This window comes from Lithobates pipiens, unplaced genomic scaffold (genome assembly GCF_037356315.1).
Source record: "Lithobates pipiens isolate NorthernLeopardFrog02 unplaced genomic scaffold, aLitPip1_a1.2 Scaffold_18, whole genome shotgun sequence".
In the NCBI taxonomy this organism is placed as follows: Eukaryota; Metazoa; Chordata; class Amphibia; order Anura; family Ranidae; genus Lithobates; species Lithobates pipiens.
Window position 1 is genome coordinate 553,324,901 of NW_027507758.1, and position 18,395 is coordinate 553,343,295.

The following is an 18,395-nucleotide window of genomic DNA, read 5'->3' on the forward strand; positions in this document are numbered from 1 at the left end:
CAGCTCAGCACGTCAGTGAGCGTGTAGAAGCAGAGGAGAGACGCCGACTGACAGCAGCTCTCTTCTCAGTGATCTGTGAAAACCTAGCCATCGGCGACGTTCGGTGGCTCGGTTCTCAGAGAAGAGACGGTGGGGGACAACTGCAGCATTGGTCTAAAATAAAAAAACAAACAAACAAAAAAACAAAAAAAAAAACAAAAACAAAAAACACACTTCTCTTTTAACGTAACAAACATTCAATAGACATTAGAAAACATATGGAACTGGAGGTGACAGGTTTCCTGAAACATCTGCATTTCCCAATGGTATCTGGCTGCAGGCTGGAGCACCGCCCTCCATAGGAAGCATGTAACCTCCACAGATCTTTCTTTTAATCAACTTTAACCCTTTCACTTACCCAAGTGGTTTTTGCATTTTCTGCACACATTTAAAAAATCGTTTTAGGCCAGAAGATTACATAAAACCCCCAAAATAATACATATTGGCCTAAACTGATGAAGAAATTTGTTTTTCTTAATTTTTTGGGGGGATATTATAGCAAAAAGTACAAAATATTGTGTTTTTTTTTTCAAAATTGTTGCTTTTTTCTGTTTATAGCACAAAAAATAAAAACCGCAGAGGTGATCAAATACCAAAGAAAGCTCTAATTGTGAGGGAAAAAAGATGTCAATTTTGTTTGGGTACAACGTCACACAATTGTCAGTTAAAGCATCACAGTCCCGTATTGCAAAAAAATTGCCTGGTCAGGAAGGGGGCAAATTATTCCAGAGCTGAAGTGGTTAAATTTGCATGCGCCCATGAAATGGCAACAAACTTCAGCATCCTATATTTTCTATAGGCAACGCTTCAAAAGCCCCCTATAGGTCATCAGTTTAGTGCTATGAAGGAGGTCTGGTGCTAGAAATATTGCTCTCACTCCGGCCTTTGCGGCGACATGTAACGTGTATCGTAATAAATGTTTTCACGTTCCTTTATAAAACATATCCAAAAAAAAAATAAGTCTTCATCAATTTAGGCCAATATGTATGCTGCTACAAATCTGTGGTAGAATAAATCACAATAAGTGTATATTGATTGGTTTGTGCAAAAGGTATAGCGTCTGCAAACTATGGGATTTATGGAATTTTTATCTATTTATTTATTTTATTAGTAACGGCGGCGAATAGCGACTTATAGCAGGACTGTGATATTGTGGAAGACAAGTCGGATACCAACTGACACTTTTTGGGAACCAGTGACACTAATACAGTGATCAGCACTAAAAATATGCACTGTCACTGTACTGACACTGGTAAGGAAGGGGTTAACATCAGGGGCGATCAAGGGGTTAAATGTGTGTCAGACATCGCATTTGATTCACACTGCACTGCAGATTACATGTAATGTCTAAGCAATGTGAATTCAGCCATACAGATTGTATGGCTGAATCTGAATCGCATTGGGCCCAAAATCGTGCAGGACCCTTTTTTTTGTCTGCACCAGAATCAGATCGCATGGGTGTTCGTACCCATCAGATTCCTGTCCGGATTGACAGTTTGCAGTGCAATATGCAAACTGATCTTGGTGTGTCATTGACTTTGTATTGACACCTGCAGCGGCTCGCAAAGGGCAGTTCACCTGCCCGTGAGTTCTATGGGATGTGGGAACCGGCACTGGAATCACGCCGGTTTCCGCATCGCACTGGTGTGAACTGGCACTGTGTGAGATATTTCTCAGCAATGTGCTTTGCGGGCACCCACTGATTGGCTGCAGCACCACCAATCACAGCATAGCCGAGTGGCGGGGGTGTGCTCCCTACCCAGGAGTGCAGATCACATACTAGGTACGTATTCCAGTGCAGAGTGGCCGCCCTGCCGCAGTATATCTATGGTGGTAAGAGTGGAAAGAGGGATGCCACCAAAAGACCCCCACCCCTTCAACTACCAGTCCCTGCCCCCAATGACAGACTACTCTGTCCCCAGCTCCCTACTCCCATACCCCCAACTACCCCCCCCCCCCGATACATCCACCCAACCAACTACCGACCTCTCCACTACCCCATCTACTGCCCCAAACCACTATGGACAGACCATCCCAAACTCCCATATACCACTCTCTCCTCCTGCTGACAGACCCCCACCCCCCACCAACCAACCCCCCTAAATTCCCTCCCCCCTACTAACGGTCCCCCCCCAACCCTCCCAAATATCACTCCCTCCCTCTGAAAGACCCCTCCCTCTGTTGACAGACTCCCAACCCCGCTCAAATACCACCCCTCCCCCATTGACAGACCCCCAAATACCAGCCCCTCCCTACACTGACAGACCCCCAACCCTCTCAAATTCCACCCCACCCTCGACTAACAAACCCCCAACCCCCCAAAATACCACATCCTCCCCCCTACTGAAATTTGGGTAAACCTTTTATTCTCTAGGGTGCCTGCTTTGAGGAAATATATAATGTTTGGGGATTTTATGCAATCTTCAGGCCTAAATTTTTTTTAAACGTGTGCAAAAAAAAAAAAATCCAAAAACGGCTCTGGCAGGAGAAGTTCATCTCCGGGAAGATGTTACATCTTCTACTCGTAAGATTTGTTCGTTACAAAAAAAAACAAAAAACTATCCCATCCTTTTTTAGCTCCAAGATTCACAGCAAATGAGCGATGAAAAAATAAGTTATGTTTTTTTTTTGTTTTGTTTCTTTTTTTAACAAAAAATAAATAAATTTACACCCAAGCACATTAAATTACCCTACACCCCCCAAAAAAATTGAGGCCAACTGCGCATGTACAAAGGTAAACACACGCATCGAGGTGCCTGTAAATATCGATTGGGATACACATTACATATCGCCGCACACGCCAGAATGACAGCAATATTTCTATCACCAGACCTTCTCCGTAACACTAAACTGATGACCTATAGGGGGCTTTTGAAGCATTGCCTATAGAAAATATAGGGTACTGATGTTTGTCGCCATTTCAAGGTTTGACACGCCGGGTATCTATTCAGTGCCACCTCATCTTTTAAATTATACCAGAAACTGGGTAATTTATTGTGTTCCTTTCCCCTAGAATTCACTTTAATTTTTTTTATTTTTTTTACTAAAAATGTTGCGTTTTCTAGACCTTTAGGGTAATATTGTGTGACATCAATTTTTTTTTTTTTTTTTTTTTTACTACCACTATTTTATTGTCTAGGGCAGTGGTTCCCAGCGCCTGTCCTCAGGACCCACTAACAGGCCAGATTTTAAGTATTTAAGATGCAGACTAGAATACTCCAATCACTGAGCAGAAAATTGTATCACCTGTGTTGTATTTCAGTTATCTTGAAACCTGGTCTGTTCATGGGTCCTGAGTACAGGAGTTGAGAACCATTGGTCTAGGGCAGTGATGGCGAACCTTGGCACCCCAGATGTTTTGGAACTACATTTCCCATGATGCTCATCTACACTGAAGAGTGCATGAGCATCATGGGAAATGTAGTTCCAAAACATCTGGGGTGCCAAGGTTCGCCATCACTGGTCTAGGGTGTCTGTTTTCAGAAAATATATATTGTTTTGGGAGTTTTATGTAATCTTCAGGCCTAAATTTTTTTTTTTTTTTAAACTTGTACAGAAAATTCAAAAATAACTGGCAGCGACAGGGTTAGAGGTGATTAAAAGAAAAATCTGTGGAGGTCACATGATTTCTGCGGAGGGTGGAGCGCCAGTGTGCAGCCAGATACCATCAGGAAATGCAGATGTGGCGGGAAACGTCACCTCCACTTCCACGTGCTGTTTCTAAAGTCTATTGAATGTTTGATACATTAAAGCAGACCTTCAGTCATTTTATCAACTTTTCATCTATTAAATCTTCTGCCCTTGTTGTTTTGGCTAGTAAAACATTTTTTTCTGCCAGTAAATATCTTATACAGACCACTTCCTGCTTCTTGTCTGGTAAAAAGCCTAGGCTTATGAAATCGTGCACAGTGCTCTCCCTCACTGACTCCAGGAAGAAGGGGGGAGCCATAAGAGGGCCAATGAGAGCTGCAGGTGCCCCTCTGTGTGTCTGTAAATCCAGGAAGTGAACAGGCAGCAGCTTCAGCTGCCCACAGTTAAAATCAATGCAGCTAGAGGTAGTGGAGGGAGACTTCTGCAGAATATTTGGCAAGTACAGAATCACAGTATATATAAAATAATATGCAAAGTGGTTGGGGGGAAGCTTCAGAACAGCAAAGATATTTTTATTACAAATTATGTGAGCAGACTGCAGTTCCTCTTTAAAGTTAATTAAAGCGGACTTCCACCCAAAAGTGGAAGTTCCGCTTTAAGCACTCCTTACCCCCTTACATGCCACATTTGGCATGTCATTTTTGGGGGGTAGTGGATACCTAGTTTTGACAGGTACATGCTCCCACTTCCGCTTGGGCTGCCTAGGTGGTTCGAGCATTAGTTCTCCTCTCCCCTTCCCTCCCTGCTGTCTTCTGGGACATGCCACAGGTCCCAGAGGATTGCCTGGCCATTTAGGGGGTGCATCGCGACTCGTGCAAGCGCAGTATGCACCCAGCTGTGAAGCCACAAGCTGTCACAGTCAGGTGTCCACACTTGTGATGCCGCTGTTCAAAATAGCCAATTCATTGAGATCTCCAATCACGTCACTTCCGGTTACTGTAAAGCATCAGTAAGTGGAGATTTAGACAAGTTGCTGTTTTTACACAACAATAAGCGTGTACACTCCGGTACACAATATAATGAGCGGACATTGTTAGTCCGCCCGATACTAACCAACATGGCTGAATCCAAGGCGGTGACAACTTTTTCCTCCTTTGCCGCTGTTCTGTCAAAACAGCAAACTCTGCGTACCAGAGGTGTACATGCTTGCCAGTGTTGTGTCAGCACCGATGCTGTAAAATAACCGGACGTGACGTTGTTGGAGATCTCGAAGAGTTGGCTATTTTGACAGAACAGCGGCACCAAAGAGAGATGAGGCAGAGAAAGAAGGGTTCAGGCGGCCACATCACTGGACAGGTTAGTGTGTGTTTATTAAAAGTCATCAGAATAACTCACAAATGGCTGGGACTCCGCTTTAAACAAAAACAAAAAAAGGTGCAGTGGTCAAAGGTTTTACTGGGGACAGTGAAGCTCCAGCTACAGCCATTTATTGTTTATTACAATAAAGTTCAATTAAAAAAAAAAAAAAGTGGGAGTGGAGGTCACATGCTTGCAGTCAAACGTGGAGCTCCACTCTGCAGCCAGACCCCCTTGGCAAACACACACTCTCCCTCCCATGATGTCATAAGCCTAGGCTAATGACCAGACAAGAAACAGGAAGTGGGCTGTATAAGGTATTTACTGGCAGAAAAAAAGTTTAATTATCCAAAGTTAAAACAAGGGCAGAGGATTTAATACATGGAAAGTTAAAAATTACTGAAGGTCCGATTTAAGGCAGTAGTAAACTGCAGTTGGTGAATTAAAAAAAAATTCCCTGCAAGGCAATGTCATAATGTGATAGTATGCATGGCATACTACCACTTATGAGAAACGTACCTGAAAACGAAGCCCTCCAGCGCCGTGCTGTCACCGCTGAGAGGGCTTCCATGTTCCTCCCTGGTCTTCCATCCGGGTTTACAGCCCCCAGCTACTTCTGTGGCCAGGGGAGCAATGACATCACGAGCTCTGAAGGCCGGCACTGTATGCCGGCCCTTCAGAGCACATGTGCCCCTGATGTCACCGGCTGCACGCACTCTGAATATCTGCAAGTTTATGAGTTATTCACAGTACCTACAGGTAAGCCCAATTATAGGCTTACCTGTAGGAATGAGTGGGGTAACAGTTTACTACCACTTTAAATTGTCACCAAAACAGAAATGGGAGAGATTTCCCAATAAATAAGAATTACCCAAACTTTGGAAAGCTCTCCTAATTTTCCTATTACATCTAAAGGACAGGCTTTAACTTTAGATTAACTTAACTGGTGTAGGTTTTAAATAGAGCTACAGCTAACATATCTACTTTTCTTAATAGCTAGCCTGTTCACTGTGCTTTTTCAGATTCCTGTAGACGTCTGTGCTATATAAAAGCATATTACCTAGAATATGAACTGGTTAAAGATATTTATAGTTTTGCTGGTATTATGCACCATGTTTCTGAATACCAATCCGGAAAAATATGGTATGCGGCCTTAACCCTCTGCTCCCTGCACACACATTAATAGCTCCTCTGAGAAAATGTGGTATGTATCCATGACCCTTTGCTTTCTACCCCTAAGCACACACACACACACAACGACATACCTATGTTCTTTCCTGAGTGCATCCACAATAGTCAGCAGCTCGCCCAGCTGGGCTCTTAACTCATCCACTTCGCTCTTTTTGCCATCATTTACATCAAACTTTGTTTTGACGTCCACTAGAACGGGGCTCATTGGGGTGATGCTGGGTTTTGACACAGGCAGTATGGGTGTAAATATAGAGGGTGACGATGGGGTTAGGGATGGCTGAAACAATAGAGATGCATAGTTATCATGCAGTACACAATTCTCAAATTGTTAAAAAAAAATTCTGGTCACACAACACAGGACAACAGATACACACACTCTCTCTCACATACACACACACATATATATATATATATATATATATATATATATATATATATATATATATATATATATACACACACACATATATATACATACACACACACACACACACACACACATATATATATAAAAAATACAAAGCTGAACTGGAGCATATATTTACACATCTTTTATGAGAAATGCCAGCTGCAAATGCTTTTCATCTTAGCTGAATTCTAGGTAGGTTTAAATGACATAAATTAAGGCAACTTTATTAATAATTATTGATTTCTTTTTTGATTTTTTTTTTTAAATGCTAGCAGGGCAAGTACTGGAATTTGTCCTGGTATCAGCATCTTGCAGTCCACTCTACAGGAGCACCAAGGAAGGGAGAAGAGGATGCAAAGAGCCAATCAGGTGGGCTTTGGTGCTCATGTGCCAACAAGGAACATACTGACAAAACAAAGCAAAGTGACAGAGAGGTGAGCTCATCAGACCTGTTATGTTTATTGTGTGCAGCAGTGAAAAATCAAGCCCCCTGTCCCGCCAGAGGTATGAAAAACTTAGGATTGAATGGACAGAAATACAAATCCTTTGACAAGTAAAACAAACACTGTACATATATTTTTGCTGTGTGTTTAGCCATTTTCCTGGAGTTGACTTTCAGGGCCACAGAAAAATGTTCAGTTTAGCTGCAGTTTTGGGGTAAGAACCCGTTACATATGTATCAAACAAACAGAGCCAGAAAGTCAATGGCACCTTTCACATGGGCTTTCCAATCAGGTCCCCCTGTCAATTTTTCAGGCGGACCTGATTGGACGCTCCATGCACTTCTAAGAAGCGGCAGATGTCAGCAGTGACATGTCCGCTGACATCTGCCGTTATCTGATCCTGTCCGTCAAATCTAGATGGTTGGAAACCCTATTTTTCACCCGTCTGGAGAATCGGATCAGATGAAAAAAAGGACAGGCTGTCTGTTTTCATCTGATCGTCACAGAGGATAGGTAGCGGGGCTTTGACTGGTCCATCTCCACACAGTGAGTGGAGACAGACCTGTCACCCGCCTGCTTAGTGGGGATCAGCGAATAGATCCCTGTTGAGCAAAACAGTCTGTAGACGGACAAGCCCATGTGAAAGGGCCCTATGAAGCACACAGGAATCACACCAAACACATTTTCTGCCAGTGCATGGGTGATTTACATGCAATTCTTATGTTCTATGACACTTTCAAGCCAAAACCGAGTTCACATCAATGAGGGGTATTCTTCAGTTTTTGTTTTTTTGTTTCGCAAGTGTCGTGAATTCTAAAATGTGTACCAGCCAACATGAAATACCTTCTTTATTTCTAGTGGTGGTGTTTTGGCACGTTCATTCTCCTCTTCGTGATGTACTGGTACCTTCTGGGTCTCAGTCTGAGGTTTAGCCTGCTAAAAAGTAGAAGTTACCTATGTTAGTTCCCCATGCCTTCTGTTCAAAATGACTCCCTAAACCATTCATATCAGTTACAGCCCCACTTAAAATAACGTGCCCCACATGGGCTATTAAAAGGCGCTATCAACTACAACCCCAATTTCAAAAAAAGTTGGGATGCTGTGTAAAATCTACATGAAAACAGAATGCAATTATTTGCAAATCTCATAAACCCATATTTTATTCACAATAGAAAATAGACCAAATGTTTAACCACTTCCTGCCTGCCAAAAGCAAAATGATGGCCAGGTGGTTGCTTTTCCTGTTTAACTGGATGTGATATGACGTCCTTCAGAACAAGCCACTTGTGAGAGCCCCTGGGGGTGTGCAGCATCTCCCTCAGGCACACCACATTCCCAATCACAGTTGGGGGGGGGGGGGTCTGCACTGATAATCAGTGCTATGATCATCAGTGCAGCCTCATCAGCAATGCCTTCCAGTGGCCACCAGTGATGCCTGTCAGTGCTGCCGATCAATGCCCAGCAGTGAACCCCCATCAGTGCACATCAGTGAAGGAGAAAACGTACTGGTTTACAAAATTTTAGAAGAAAAAGACATTGTCTGGATTTCATACACACTAATGTACCCTTCATACCATCAGAGATGCAGGCTTTTGAACTAAGTGATAATGAGCAGGAAGGTCCCTCTTTTTAGTGTGGAGGATGCAGCACCAATAGTTACCACCGGACTGAAATATTTGGTTTATAAGTTGATACTTTTTTATTGTTTATTTGTGATTCAATCACTTATAGATAAGCACTAGGAGACTAGCGCCTGCTATTTATTGGTTGCACTACTTGAGACATTTTGGGGTTTAAAGGGGCAGCAGAGTATGTTTTCTATTATTTCTGTGCACAAATATAAAAGGTTTAAGGACAGTACCCACATACTGAGATTGCTCACATCACAGAATTGTGCCTGTTTTTAATGCAGTGCTGCCTGAGGGCCTGAAGATTTTGTGCACAGAGAGTCTTGGAATCATTTGATATTTTTCAAATCTGCATTTTTACGTTGAACATTATTCTGAAATTGGTTGACAATTTTTAGACATACCTTTTCACAGATAGGTGAACAACTGCCCATCATTACTTCTGAGACACTGACTCTCTAAGATACCCTTTTTATACTCAATCATGTTACTAACCTGTTGCTAATTAAATATAGGAAACACAATGGGGGTAAATAATGATTGCTGGGAATCAATCCAATGTCTACTACCACCATTACGTGTTCAGTCCTCTAACCAAAATGCATATGAAAAAAAGAAAATTTGCTAATTAACCTAATTTGTTGCAAAATGTTCTTCCAGTTCTTACCTTTGATAGGATTGTGAATAAAATATGTGTTTGAGGTTTGCAAATCAGTGCATTCTGTTTTTATGTAGATTTTACAGTGTCCCAACTTGTTTGTGATTGGGGTTGTAGTTGATTTGTGGATCTTGGGTAATTACATATGCCCAAAAAACTTCCTCTAACTACACAGGATGTTAAAACTTCTGACAATGTCTATCTTGCTAAAAAAAAACAAAAAAAAACAAACACAACACACTTTGCTTTTGATGAAGTGGCTAGAGTCACAATGAATGTGGAGACAAAATTACTTTTGTGAAGTGAGGAGGGGAAGATGGATTAAAACCAAGTGCAATAAAAAGCAAAAACAAGTATTATGACTTTCCCTAGACTTCAATCACGAGGAATTGGCTTCCTCCCACTAAAACTAATTATATGTCAGAAGCAAACAAAAGCAGGATGCTGTCTGGTATGAGTTTCCTTTACTGGTACACTTAGAAATTCCTATTCAATATCAAACAATGCTTCCAGAGCTGTTCTTGTGACACCCAGAGCCCAACTTGTTCACTGAGCCTTCATCTACTGGAGTCTGATTTCCATATGTTCCTAAAGAGAATCCACTAGAGGTCTGATAGCACCACTGGTTCTGAACAGATTCACCCTAGGAAGAATGATGAAGATTCTAGTCCAGGGAGGGGAAATAGGACGTTTTATTGAGCGCTACTAGGACAGGAAGTGATGGGAAATCTCTCCAAAAGCAAAATAGCTGTGAAAATCTGAAAGACCTAAACCTCCAAATCTATGCAAAATCTGATTACTTTGCAGGATATTCCATTTTATTATTCTTTCACAATAATGCACACAACAAAATAGCACTCTCTTCAATAAAACAAAAACTGCTAACCTTTCCTGCAGCCCACACAAGAAAAAAAATAAATAAAAAATGGTGACCATGAGCCAAGAAAGAAGCAACATCACCCCCCGATCATGTGACAAGTGGTCAGGATTGCCTGTTAAACCTGAGCACAGTAACAAGAAATTGAAATAGATGATTGTAGGGTATCACCACAGGGTGGTGCTGTGAATACCAAAGAATATTATATAAGGAAGTGCTACGTCCCATAAATTGAATATGGTAGTGAAAGGATTGGTACTGGACTTTATAGGCACTGAGATAATACATTTGGTTTATAATTTTTGTGTAACAATTTGATTAAAACAAGCACAACAAAGCAGAAACGAATTAAAAACTTTGCAAAGTAAAGATTGCCTGTATGCTTTTAACAATACATAACCCAAGCACCAAGAGGTATATTCCTGAATGATTAGGATGATGTCCTTGTTGAGTGGATAAGTCTACGATTAACTCACACCAAGCCTCATAGAACATTTTGTTGCCTCAACAAGGACATCATCCTAATCATTCAGGAATATACGTTTTGGTGCTTGGGTTATGTACGGTTAAAAGCATACAGGCAATTTTTACTTTGCAAAGTTTTTAATTAGTCTCTGTCTGGCTGTGCTTGTTGTAATCAAATTAATAAAATGAATTATTATTTTATTTTTTTATCATTTTTGTCTCAATGCCTATAAAGTCCAGTACCAATTCTTTTACTACTACCGTCACAAAAAAGGTGGGCACATAATACTTCATACCTGGAAGTTTTGGGTATTGTTGACAGTTTTGAAGGAAGGAGGGAGCAGTGAGGGGTCATTACCAAAGTGAGTATAAGGGGATTTGGGGCAAGTTAACCATGCCGCTATAAAATGTACCAAATAAATGGTTAGCTCAGTGTAGTCACACCACCAAAAATAATTTGTGCTTGGGTAAGGGCCATTGCACACTGGCCTATCCAATCCAGGCATTAGTGGCAATATCTCCCTTACAATTCAACCTCCAATACTTACAGGACTTGAACCGTTAAAGCGGCCAGGCGGCCTCTTGCCCGTCATCTTTGGTCGGCTGGCAGTTGGATGAGTCAAGTTTTCTGAGGTAGGCAGAAGTTCATCAAAAGTGAGCTCCGAGGAAGCTGAGGAAGATAGAAAAGAGACAAAAGATAAAAATTATACATTTTTTTTCTGTGCGTTGTGTTGAGGATACATTCTTTTGCTTGGAGAACTACAATTATCAGCATACTAAGTAGATACTACCTGGAAGCAAGCATTGGGAAGCACCGAGTTCTTGTCTGCAATCATCTGTGCAGAGCTTTATGGATTTTCTATACAGACAGCTTCTGCTCTAGAGAAATTGGGGTATTTGGCGACTATTCTATACTACTGTGGGTACTTAAAACTCCGGAAGCACGTCAGGTCTACCGCCATCTCTAACAGAATTTACAATCAGTGGCAGAACAGGGGTTAAATCTGCACAGCAGAGTCATTACAACATTCTAGGTCTGCAGCTCAATGTGACCGACCATGTTGCTCCAATGGACAAAAAAATAAATAAAAAATGTGTGCACTGTTCAGTAAAAGCATTCTCTTAAAGTGATTAAAAAGTAAAAAAACAAAAACAAACCAGCAAACCTGTTAAATTTACATGCCGTGTGCAGTGGTTTTGCACAGAGCAGCCTGGATCCTCATCTCAGAGTCCCCCTTTCGCTACTCTTGGCCCCTCCCTCCTGTCGAGTGCCCCCACAGCAAGCAGCTTGCTATGGGGGCACACAAGCCGAGCTGCAGCTCCCTGTGTTTACTCAGACACAAAGCTGCTGTTCAGGCCCACCCCCTCTCTCTCCTGATTGGCTGACTTTGACAGCCACGGGAACCAATAGCGCCGCTGATGTGTCACAGCCAATCAGGAGGAGAGTCCCATATGGACAGAATGCATAGAATGCATTAAGATAAAAAAATAAATAAAAAAATCTTCTGCCTTTGCAACTCCTTTAAACAACATGCACGCATCACACAGTAAAAGTTTATGAGGAGAAGATTAAGAAAATCACTACCTATGGCACTAAACTATTATCTAGTGACTTAATTTGAAATAAAAATGTGATGCAACGATATGATGTAAGGGCACATAAGGGATAAGGGTCAGTTCCGATTAACAATGTCCAGGAGGGCAAGAGTGCAAAATCACAGTACCTGCTACAGACAGTCACTGCAAGTCAAAAAAAACAAAACAAAACAAAAAAAAAAAAAAAAAAAAAACACACAACTTTGGTTAAATGGTTTAAGATGTGTCTTCAATGGAAATTCAAGTATAAAGTCTCAAAAAAAAAAAAAAAAAAAAGGCAAAGAAAAAGAAAGACATTGCATCTCTATGTAAAGAGTCTGATAAAGGCATGTGTGACAGGTTTGTATACTATCCGGTCTTGAATACAGACCCTCTGACTACCAAGTTATATCCCAAAATTAACACTGCAGCCTGTAACACACCAGAACCCTACACATCACAAAAACTGAAACTTTCCACATGGCTCATAGTTATTTACTAGCATTTCAAATCTATGTAAATCTTGAACTATAGGTCAACTCCGTTTTTATATTGCTGGCATTAGGAATGAGACTGGCTTATTTACACTGGGCACTCTGGAACTTCTCTTACCAACTCTCAAAAATTCTGGGACTGTTACAAAACCGTAACGTTGCTAGTACTAATGCATCTCTGATCATATGTAATAGGCAAAAAGGGTAATGTAGCCACAAGCAATGTGCAAAAACTGACCTTTAAAAAGGTGCCATTTATCAACTAAGAAAACCTATAAAATAGCTGAAGGACACAGAACTACTCAGGCTATATGCAGACACCTTCAGGTGAATGGACCCTGGCAAAAAAAAAAAAAAACTGGGAATCCCCTGCAAAGGCATAACCCCTAGCCCAACTAAATCTCAGTTTTATAGCAAGCAATGTGTAACAATCATGTGATGTACGCCAAGAAAAGGGTTTAACCAGTAAACCAAAAACCCTAGTCATACATCACGGGATATAGAGGACTTCATATTCATGACTACTTGGGATGTCCCAAAGCACTGAACATTAGGGGTGGGCAGCAACACAGAAACAAGGCCAACCTGCCCAAAATCCAAAGACAGAACAGGGGAGAACCCCACAATGAAGCCACCTCTGGCATCCACAGAGGCACAAACACCTCCGTAGTAGAACTTAGTAAACATGCAAAGAGTAGACCAGGTAGCAGCCTCCAAACTTCAACAACAGAAGCTTGATACTGAATCACCCGAGAAGATCTATTACTCCTGGTGGAATGGGCCTCGACTGCGAAAGGAGGAACTCTGCTCTTTATACCACAGGCCTGAGAAAAAAAGATGAAGAATTAAACTAGATATAGACTGAAAAACAATGTCACCATTGTGACACCCCTGTAAAGAAGCACCTTCTCCTTAGGGTGCAAAAAAAAAAGGCAACAAAATGTCTTGATTCTGGTGGAACGAAGAAACCACTTCAGTAGGTAGGGGTACATTAGCTAAAAACAGAGTGTTTCGAAGCTGGGTGGGGGGGTCATGCATGGGTGGGGCTTTAGGGCATTATTTTCCCCCACTATCCATTCACCTCAAGGTGGCAGCATAACCCAAGTACAGTAGTTATAATTAGGAAGTCCTCGGTGTCCAGTGATGTACAATAACAAAGATGGATTATCATTACATTTAAAAATACGAGAACTACTTGAAATTTTAAATGTATTAGAGGAAAAAAAAAAAAAAAAATATTATATATATATATATATATATATATATATATATATATATATATATATATATATATATATATATATATATATATATATATATATTACACATATATTATTTTTTAACTATTTTGAGCTGATTCATGACATCTTAAAAAAATGCCAGTGTTTGCACACGGTTTATGGGCTTCCATAGAGACGTGGTGCCTGGATACATTTCCAGGTCATACTACTTGTAATTAGGTAATCCAGCCACAAGAGGGTAGCACCTTCATAATGGTTATAAGAGGGAGCAGAGGCACAATCTACTGCAGGCAGAACTTATCACAGGAGCCTCAGATCAATAAGAGTGATGCAACCAAAAGGTGTCCCCCCAAAACTAAAATAAATTACTGCATAGGTTGAAATGGACATTCCATGGAAGAAGAAAAATCTACCAGTTGTCTGATTTGGCTACATACAGCCACACAGCTCCCGCAACTGTTGAATAGTTTGGACTAGCTTGGTCCAAACGTTTTTTCTTTTTTTTAAGTTAAAGAGATCACCTGTAAAGCAGATCCTGCATGCAAATAAGTATCATTATGTAGCAGTCCCCCACCTCCTAAATAAAAACTCAAACCAAATCCCACAAGTTCTGGAGTGTTTTCTAGCGAGGTTTGGGTTTTCTACCCAATGGCACCTACAGAAAGTGGGCAGAAGCCAGGTGGAAAGTGGCGTATTTCTTATATTTTTTTATATTATTATTGCTTTCACTTTTATCGTTGTTTGGGAGGGTGGGCGGCTGCAGCATAAACATGCCTTGGCCTTTTCAGGTGCGTAATACTCTAGGTAAAAGCCAATTATACAGCTGAAATACATACCTGTTAATTTCACCTACCAAAAGATAAGTGATGTTGTGCAGCCAATGTGATTTAGACATCTTCTGGACTGCACAGCAACATGAGTAGCTTCTGATCATTTAATTTGCCTTCCTGGTTCAGAATTGTTTTGTCACCTTCACTCTCCTCATAGAACAGTGAAATGGCATCATTACCTCTGTCCAGTGACCAGAAAGTAGCAAGCTGATCAGACTAGCAGAGGTGTATGTATGCCGCAAGAATGACTGACAAAAGTGACAAATCCCTTTAATAGGTAAACAATAAATCTATATGTAGGTTGGCCATGTGCTTAGACTTTTTCCTGGGGTACAAAAAAAAGCAGAGAGGATTGTATAATCTGGCAAGTTACTTGCTTGCGACTAAAAGCCTCTATTCTGTAATGTCTAATGACTGTACTACATTTCTGGCTATATCATCTATAGACACTGCACTCCGCCACGAGAGAATGTGCTCTTACCAAAATGGAGAAGGGTAGGGGAAGTTCCTGACACGAAAGAAGGGATACATGGCAAACGGGAGAGGAAACAAAATCTGGAAAGAAAAGTCGAGGAGAGGAATGTCTAGAACAAAGAGTTCAAAACAAAATTAACTTTGCAAAGAGGAGAAAAGGAAACATTTGCAGAAGCAGCAGAAAGTCTGAGCATGCTCTTGAGGTATTAGTATATAGTGTAATCACCCTTTACCTGCAGTCAGGATATCACATGGGTACAGCAAGGACTCTCTATGTGGCAATGTGTGTACTTTGCATATGATGAACCTATATTACTATTTGATCAATGTATTGTTATTAAAACTTTTAAAATGTCAGTTTCATAATTAGTGTGCGCAGTAGATAGACTGTCTTATAAGACAGCCCAGCACTAGTTCTGCACTTGATGACGGATCTTGCAAACCAATTTAGATGGTAATAATCCTACAAGAAAGAGTGGATTCCATCATCTCATCATCTATGGAATGTTATTCAGCTATGTGTATAGGTGTAACCTGGAACCACATCACTCAGATCTGTAATTAAGAATTCAGCAGTAAATATCAAATACCGATTTACTAAAAACCATAAAGGATTTGCTGTTGTCCATTAAAAAGTATTGATATTGCTTAAAAATTTAGGCCAGAATTAGAGTTTTTCAATTTAAAAAAAAAAGGTTCTGGTTTTACTGAAACTCTACCAGACTTTCGTTATCTGGTCAATTTATCAGGGGTTTAAAACTGAAGGCTCTCCAGCTGTTGCGAGACTACAAGTCCCATCATGCCTCTGCCTGTGGGAGTAATGCTTGTAACTGTCAGCCCTTCAAGGTCTCATAAGAATTGTAGTTTTGCAACAGCTGGAAGGCTGGTGTGCTTAACTAAATACCAATACTAAACAGACCTTATAAGAGCCTTTATGGGAGCTTTCTATGCTGTACCTTTGAGCCATATAATTGAGAAGGATATCGAAGCTACCCTCTGTGCTGGCATGGCCTAGCTAATGGCTAGCCATGTGCATTCTGTGCAAAGCTTTTGCTAGTATGGAGCAGGACTCATGCGGCTATACCCAACGTCCTTCTGGGAAGATACGACTACTTTTATTTACCATTTTATTTTTTCCAGTTATGTTTAAACTCCAACTGTACTTTCATTCAAATTGAATAAAATTGCTGTCCTGGGAACACAGAACTATAAAATACTCTTCCCTCCAAGGCTGAAATGAAGATTTGTCTGGAAACAGTGGTCTCCCTGCAGTGAACTGGCACAGCCCTCCAAAAGCAGGGAGCATATAATGTTGATAAGAAAGCTCTAACTGTGACTCAGTGGTAAGATATACAGGGACCTTTGCAGAGAGACCGTGTCTCTCACACAGAGAAGTCTTATCTGTCATCTACTGTGTTAGGGTGAGGATTTTACACTGGCTCTGAAGCCTAAAGTATATTTCCACCTTTGCAGTCAAATTTGAGAAACCCTCACTAAATATAGAATTATTGGTTCCCATTCAAACAGCATTCCTAAAAATAATTTTAAAATGTATTTTACAATTCTAGTTGTATCTTTAATGCAGGGTAATGCAAAAGACTAGAAGCAGTTTGTTTTAAGGCTCGTACACACAGGCAAATATCCGTTACAATATACGGTTGGCCCATGTATACAGCAGCCTGTCCAACAGAAGCCAGTTTAACAACCAGTTTTTATCAAATGGGCATGCTGGAAAACCAGCATCCCATCAGCACTTGCAGCTAGTGGTGCAAAGGAGTTGGGGGAAGCAGGGAGCCTGCGGGGAGAACACCGTGAATATTGCTAGCATCTATAGCCACTGGCAATAATCTCATGTAAGATTCTGACATACTGGCTGTACCCAAGATGATCGATGGATCGATTTGGGTACAATCAGCCTGCCCATAGATGGCTCGGATCTCGGCCGGGGTTCAACAGGTATTCAAACCATCTATGGCTGGCTTGAGAAGCTATAAACCTTCGTTAGGACAGTATGCTTCTTTAGTTTATTATTATAATAATTGATAATGGGATCTACCATCACAGTACGATGGGTTATTTGTAGAAAACATACTTCCCCAGTCCCCACCTTACAGAGGTTGTAAACTTCTGCAAAAATATCCAAAAATAAAAAAACTGCAAGACAAAGGCGTAATGAGCTAGTATGCATCACATACTAACACATTATTAAGTACTTGCCTTAGAAAAAAGCCCCGCAGTAGTGCCAGCACTCCATTCCCACGGCCGACATCTTTCCTGGAGTTACTTCCAGGTTCGTGGGCTCTGGCGCTGTGATTGGCCGGAGCTGCGATGATGTCACTCCCACGCATGCCGTAGGTCAAAACACATGTTCTGAGGAAACGGAATGATCAGGCCGCAAGTTTAGGCGATATTTACAGTACCTACAGGTAAGCCTTATAATAAGAGGAAGACTTTACTTCCTCTTTAATGTTATATAGAATGGGTAAATCACATAGGATTAATCAGCAAGTAAAAAAAAATAAAAAATAAAAAAAAAAGGTAAGCGGTCATTTTTAAATATTATACTACGTGTTGACTGGCAACATGTTGTTAATATAAACTCAGTGTTTTCTGACTTGAGCTGCAAAAGTGGAAATACACTTTAATTCAAACCCTGATAAAAAATTTAAAACATTGTTTATACAATTGAGCTTTAACAAACATTACATCACACACTAGATACAAAGAAAATCAATAGCAAATATAGTGCAAGATGTCAAAGATTTCAAACCAAGAACAACAAATAAGCAATGAAATTTACAGGGGGTGATGTGCGTGAAACTGACAAGATAACCCATTTCTAAAACACTGGACTGAACAGACCTGCTACGCAATCACTACCCAAGCTTGAAGGTCTCAAACAATGTCATACCATTTCTAACCACAAGATGGCAGAGGATGAAAAGTTTGTTGCATGGTTATGAGCAACTGTCATCTAAAGTGGCCCTATAATGAAAAATGCAGCACAGCCTTATCTAAAAAGAAAAACATGGTCTATGAAAATGTATAATTATAAAAAAAAAAAAAAAAAAGATCGGTAGCAGTAACACTATAAATGTGAGTTACCACTGACAATGTAGACACT

The 18,395-nt window shown here is 40.7% G+C and overlaps 1 protein-coding gene across 6 annotated transcripts in view; it reads right to left on the reverse strand.

Annotated features, from left to right (window-relative positions):
- The window catches only part of CD2AP (CD2 associated protein), a 192,051-nt gene that overhangs the window by 12,761 nt on the left and 160,895 nt on the right, over positions 1 to 18,395 (reverse strand). For 5 of the 6 annotated variants that reach the window (XM_077488906.1, XM_077488904.1, XM_077488903.1 and 2 more), the window contains 3 exons: positions 11,206 to 11,327; positions 7,873 to 7,965; positions 6,252 to 6,454 (listed from right to left, as the gene is read on the reverse strand). In XM_077488906.1, coding sequence (XP_077345032.1) covers positions 6,252 to 6,454; positions 7,873 to 7,965; positions 11,206 to 11,327 — 418 coding nt within the window. The remainder of the gene's footprint in view (positions 1 to 6,251; positions 6,455 to 7,872; positions 7,966 to 11,205; positions 11,328 to 18,395) is intronic. The other variant, XM_077488905.1, reaches the window with a different exon arrangement.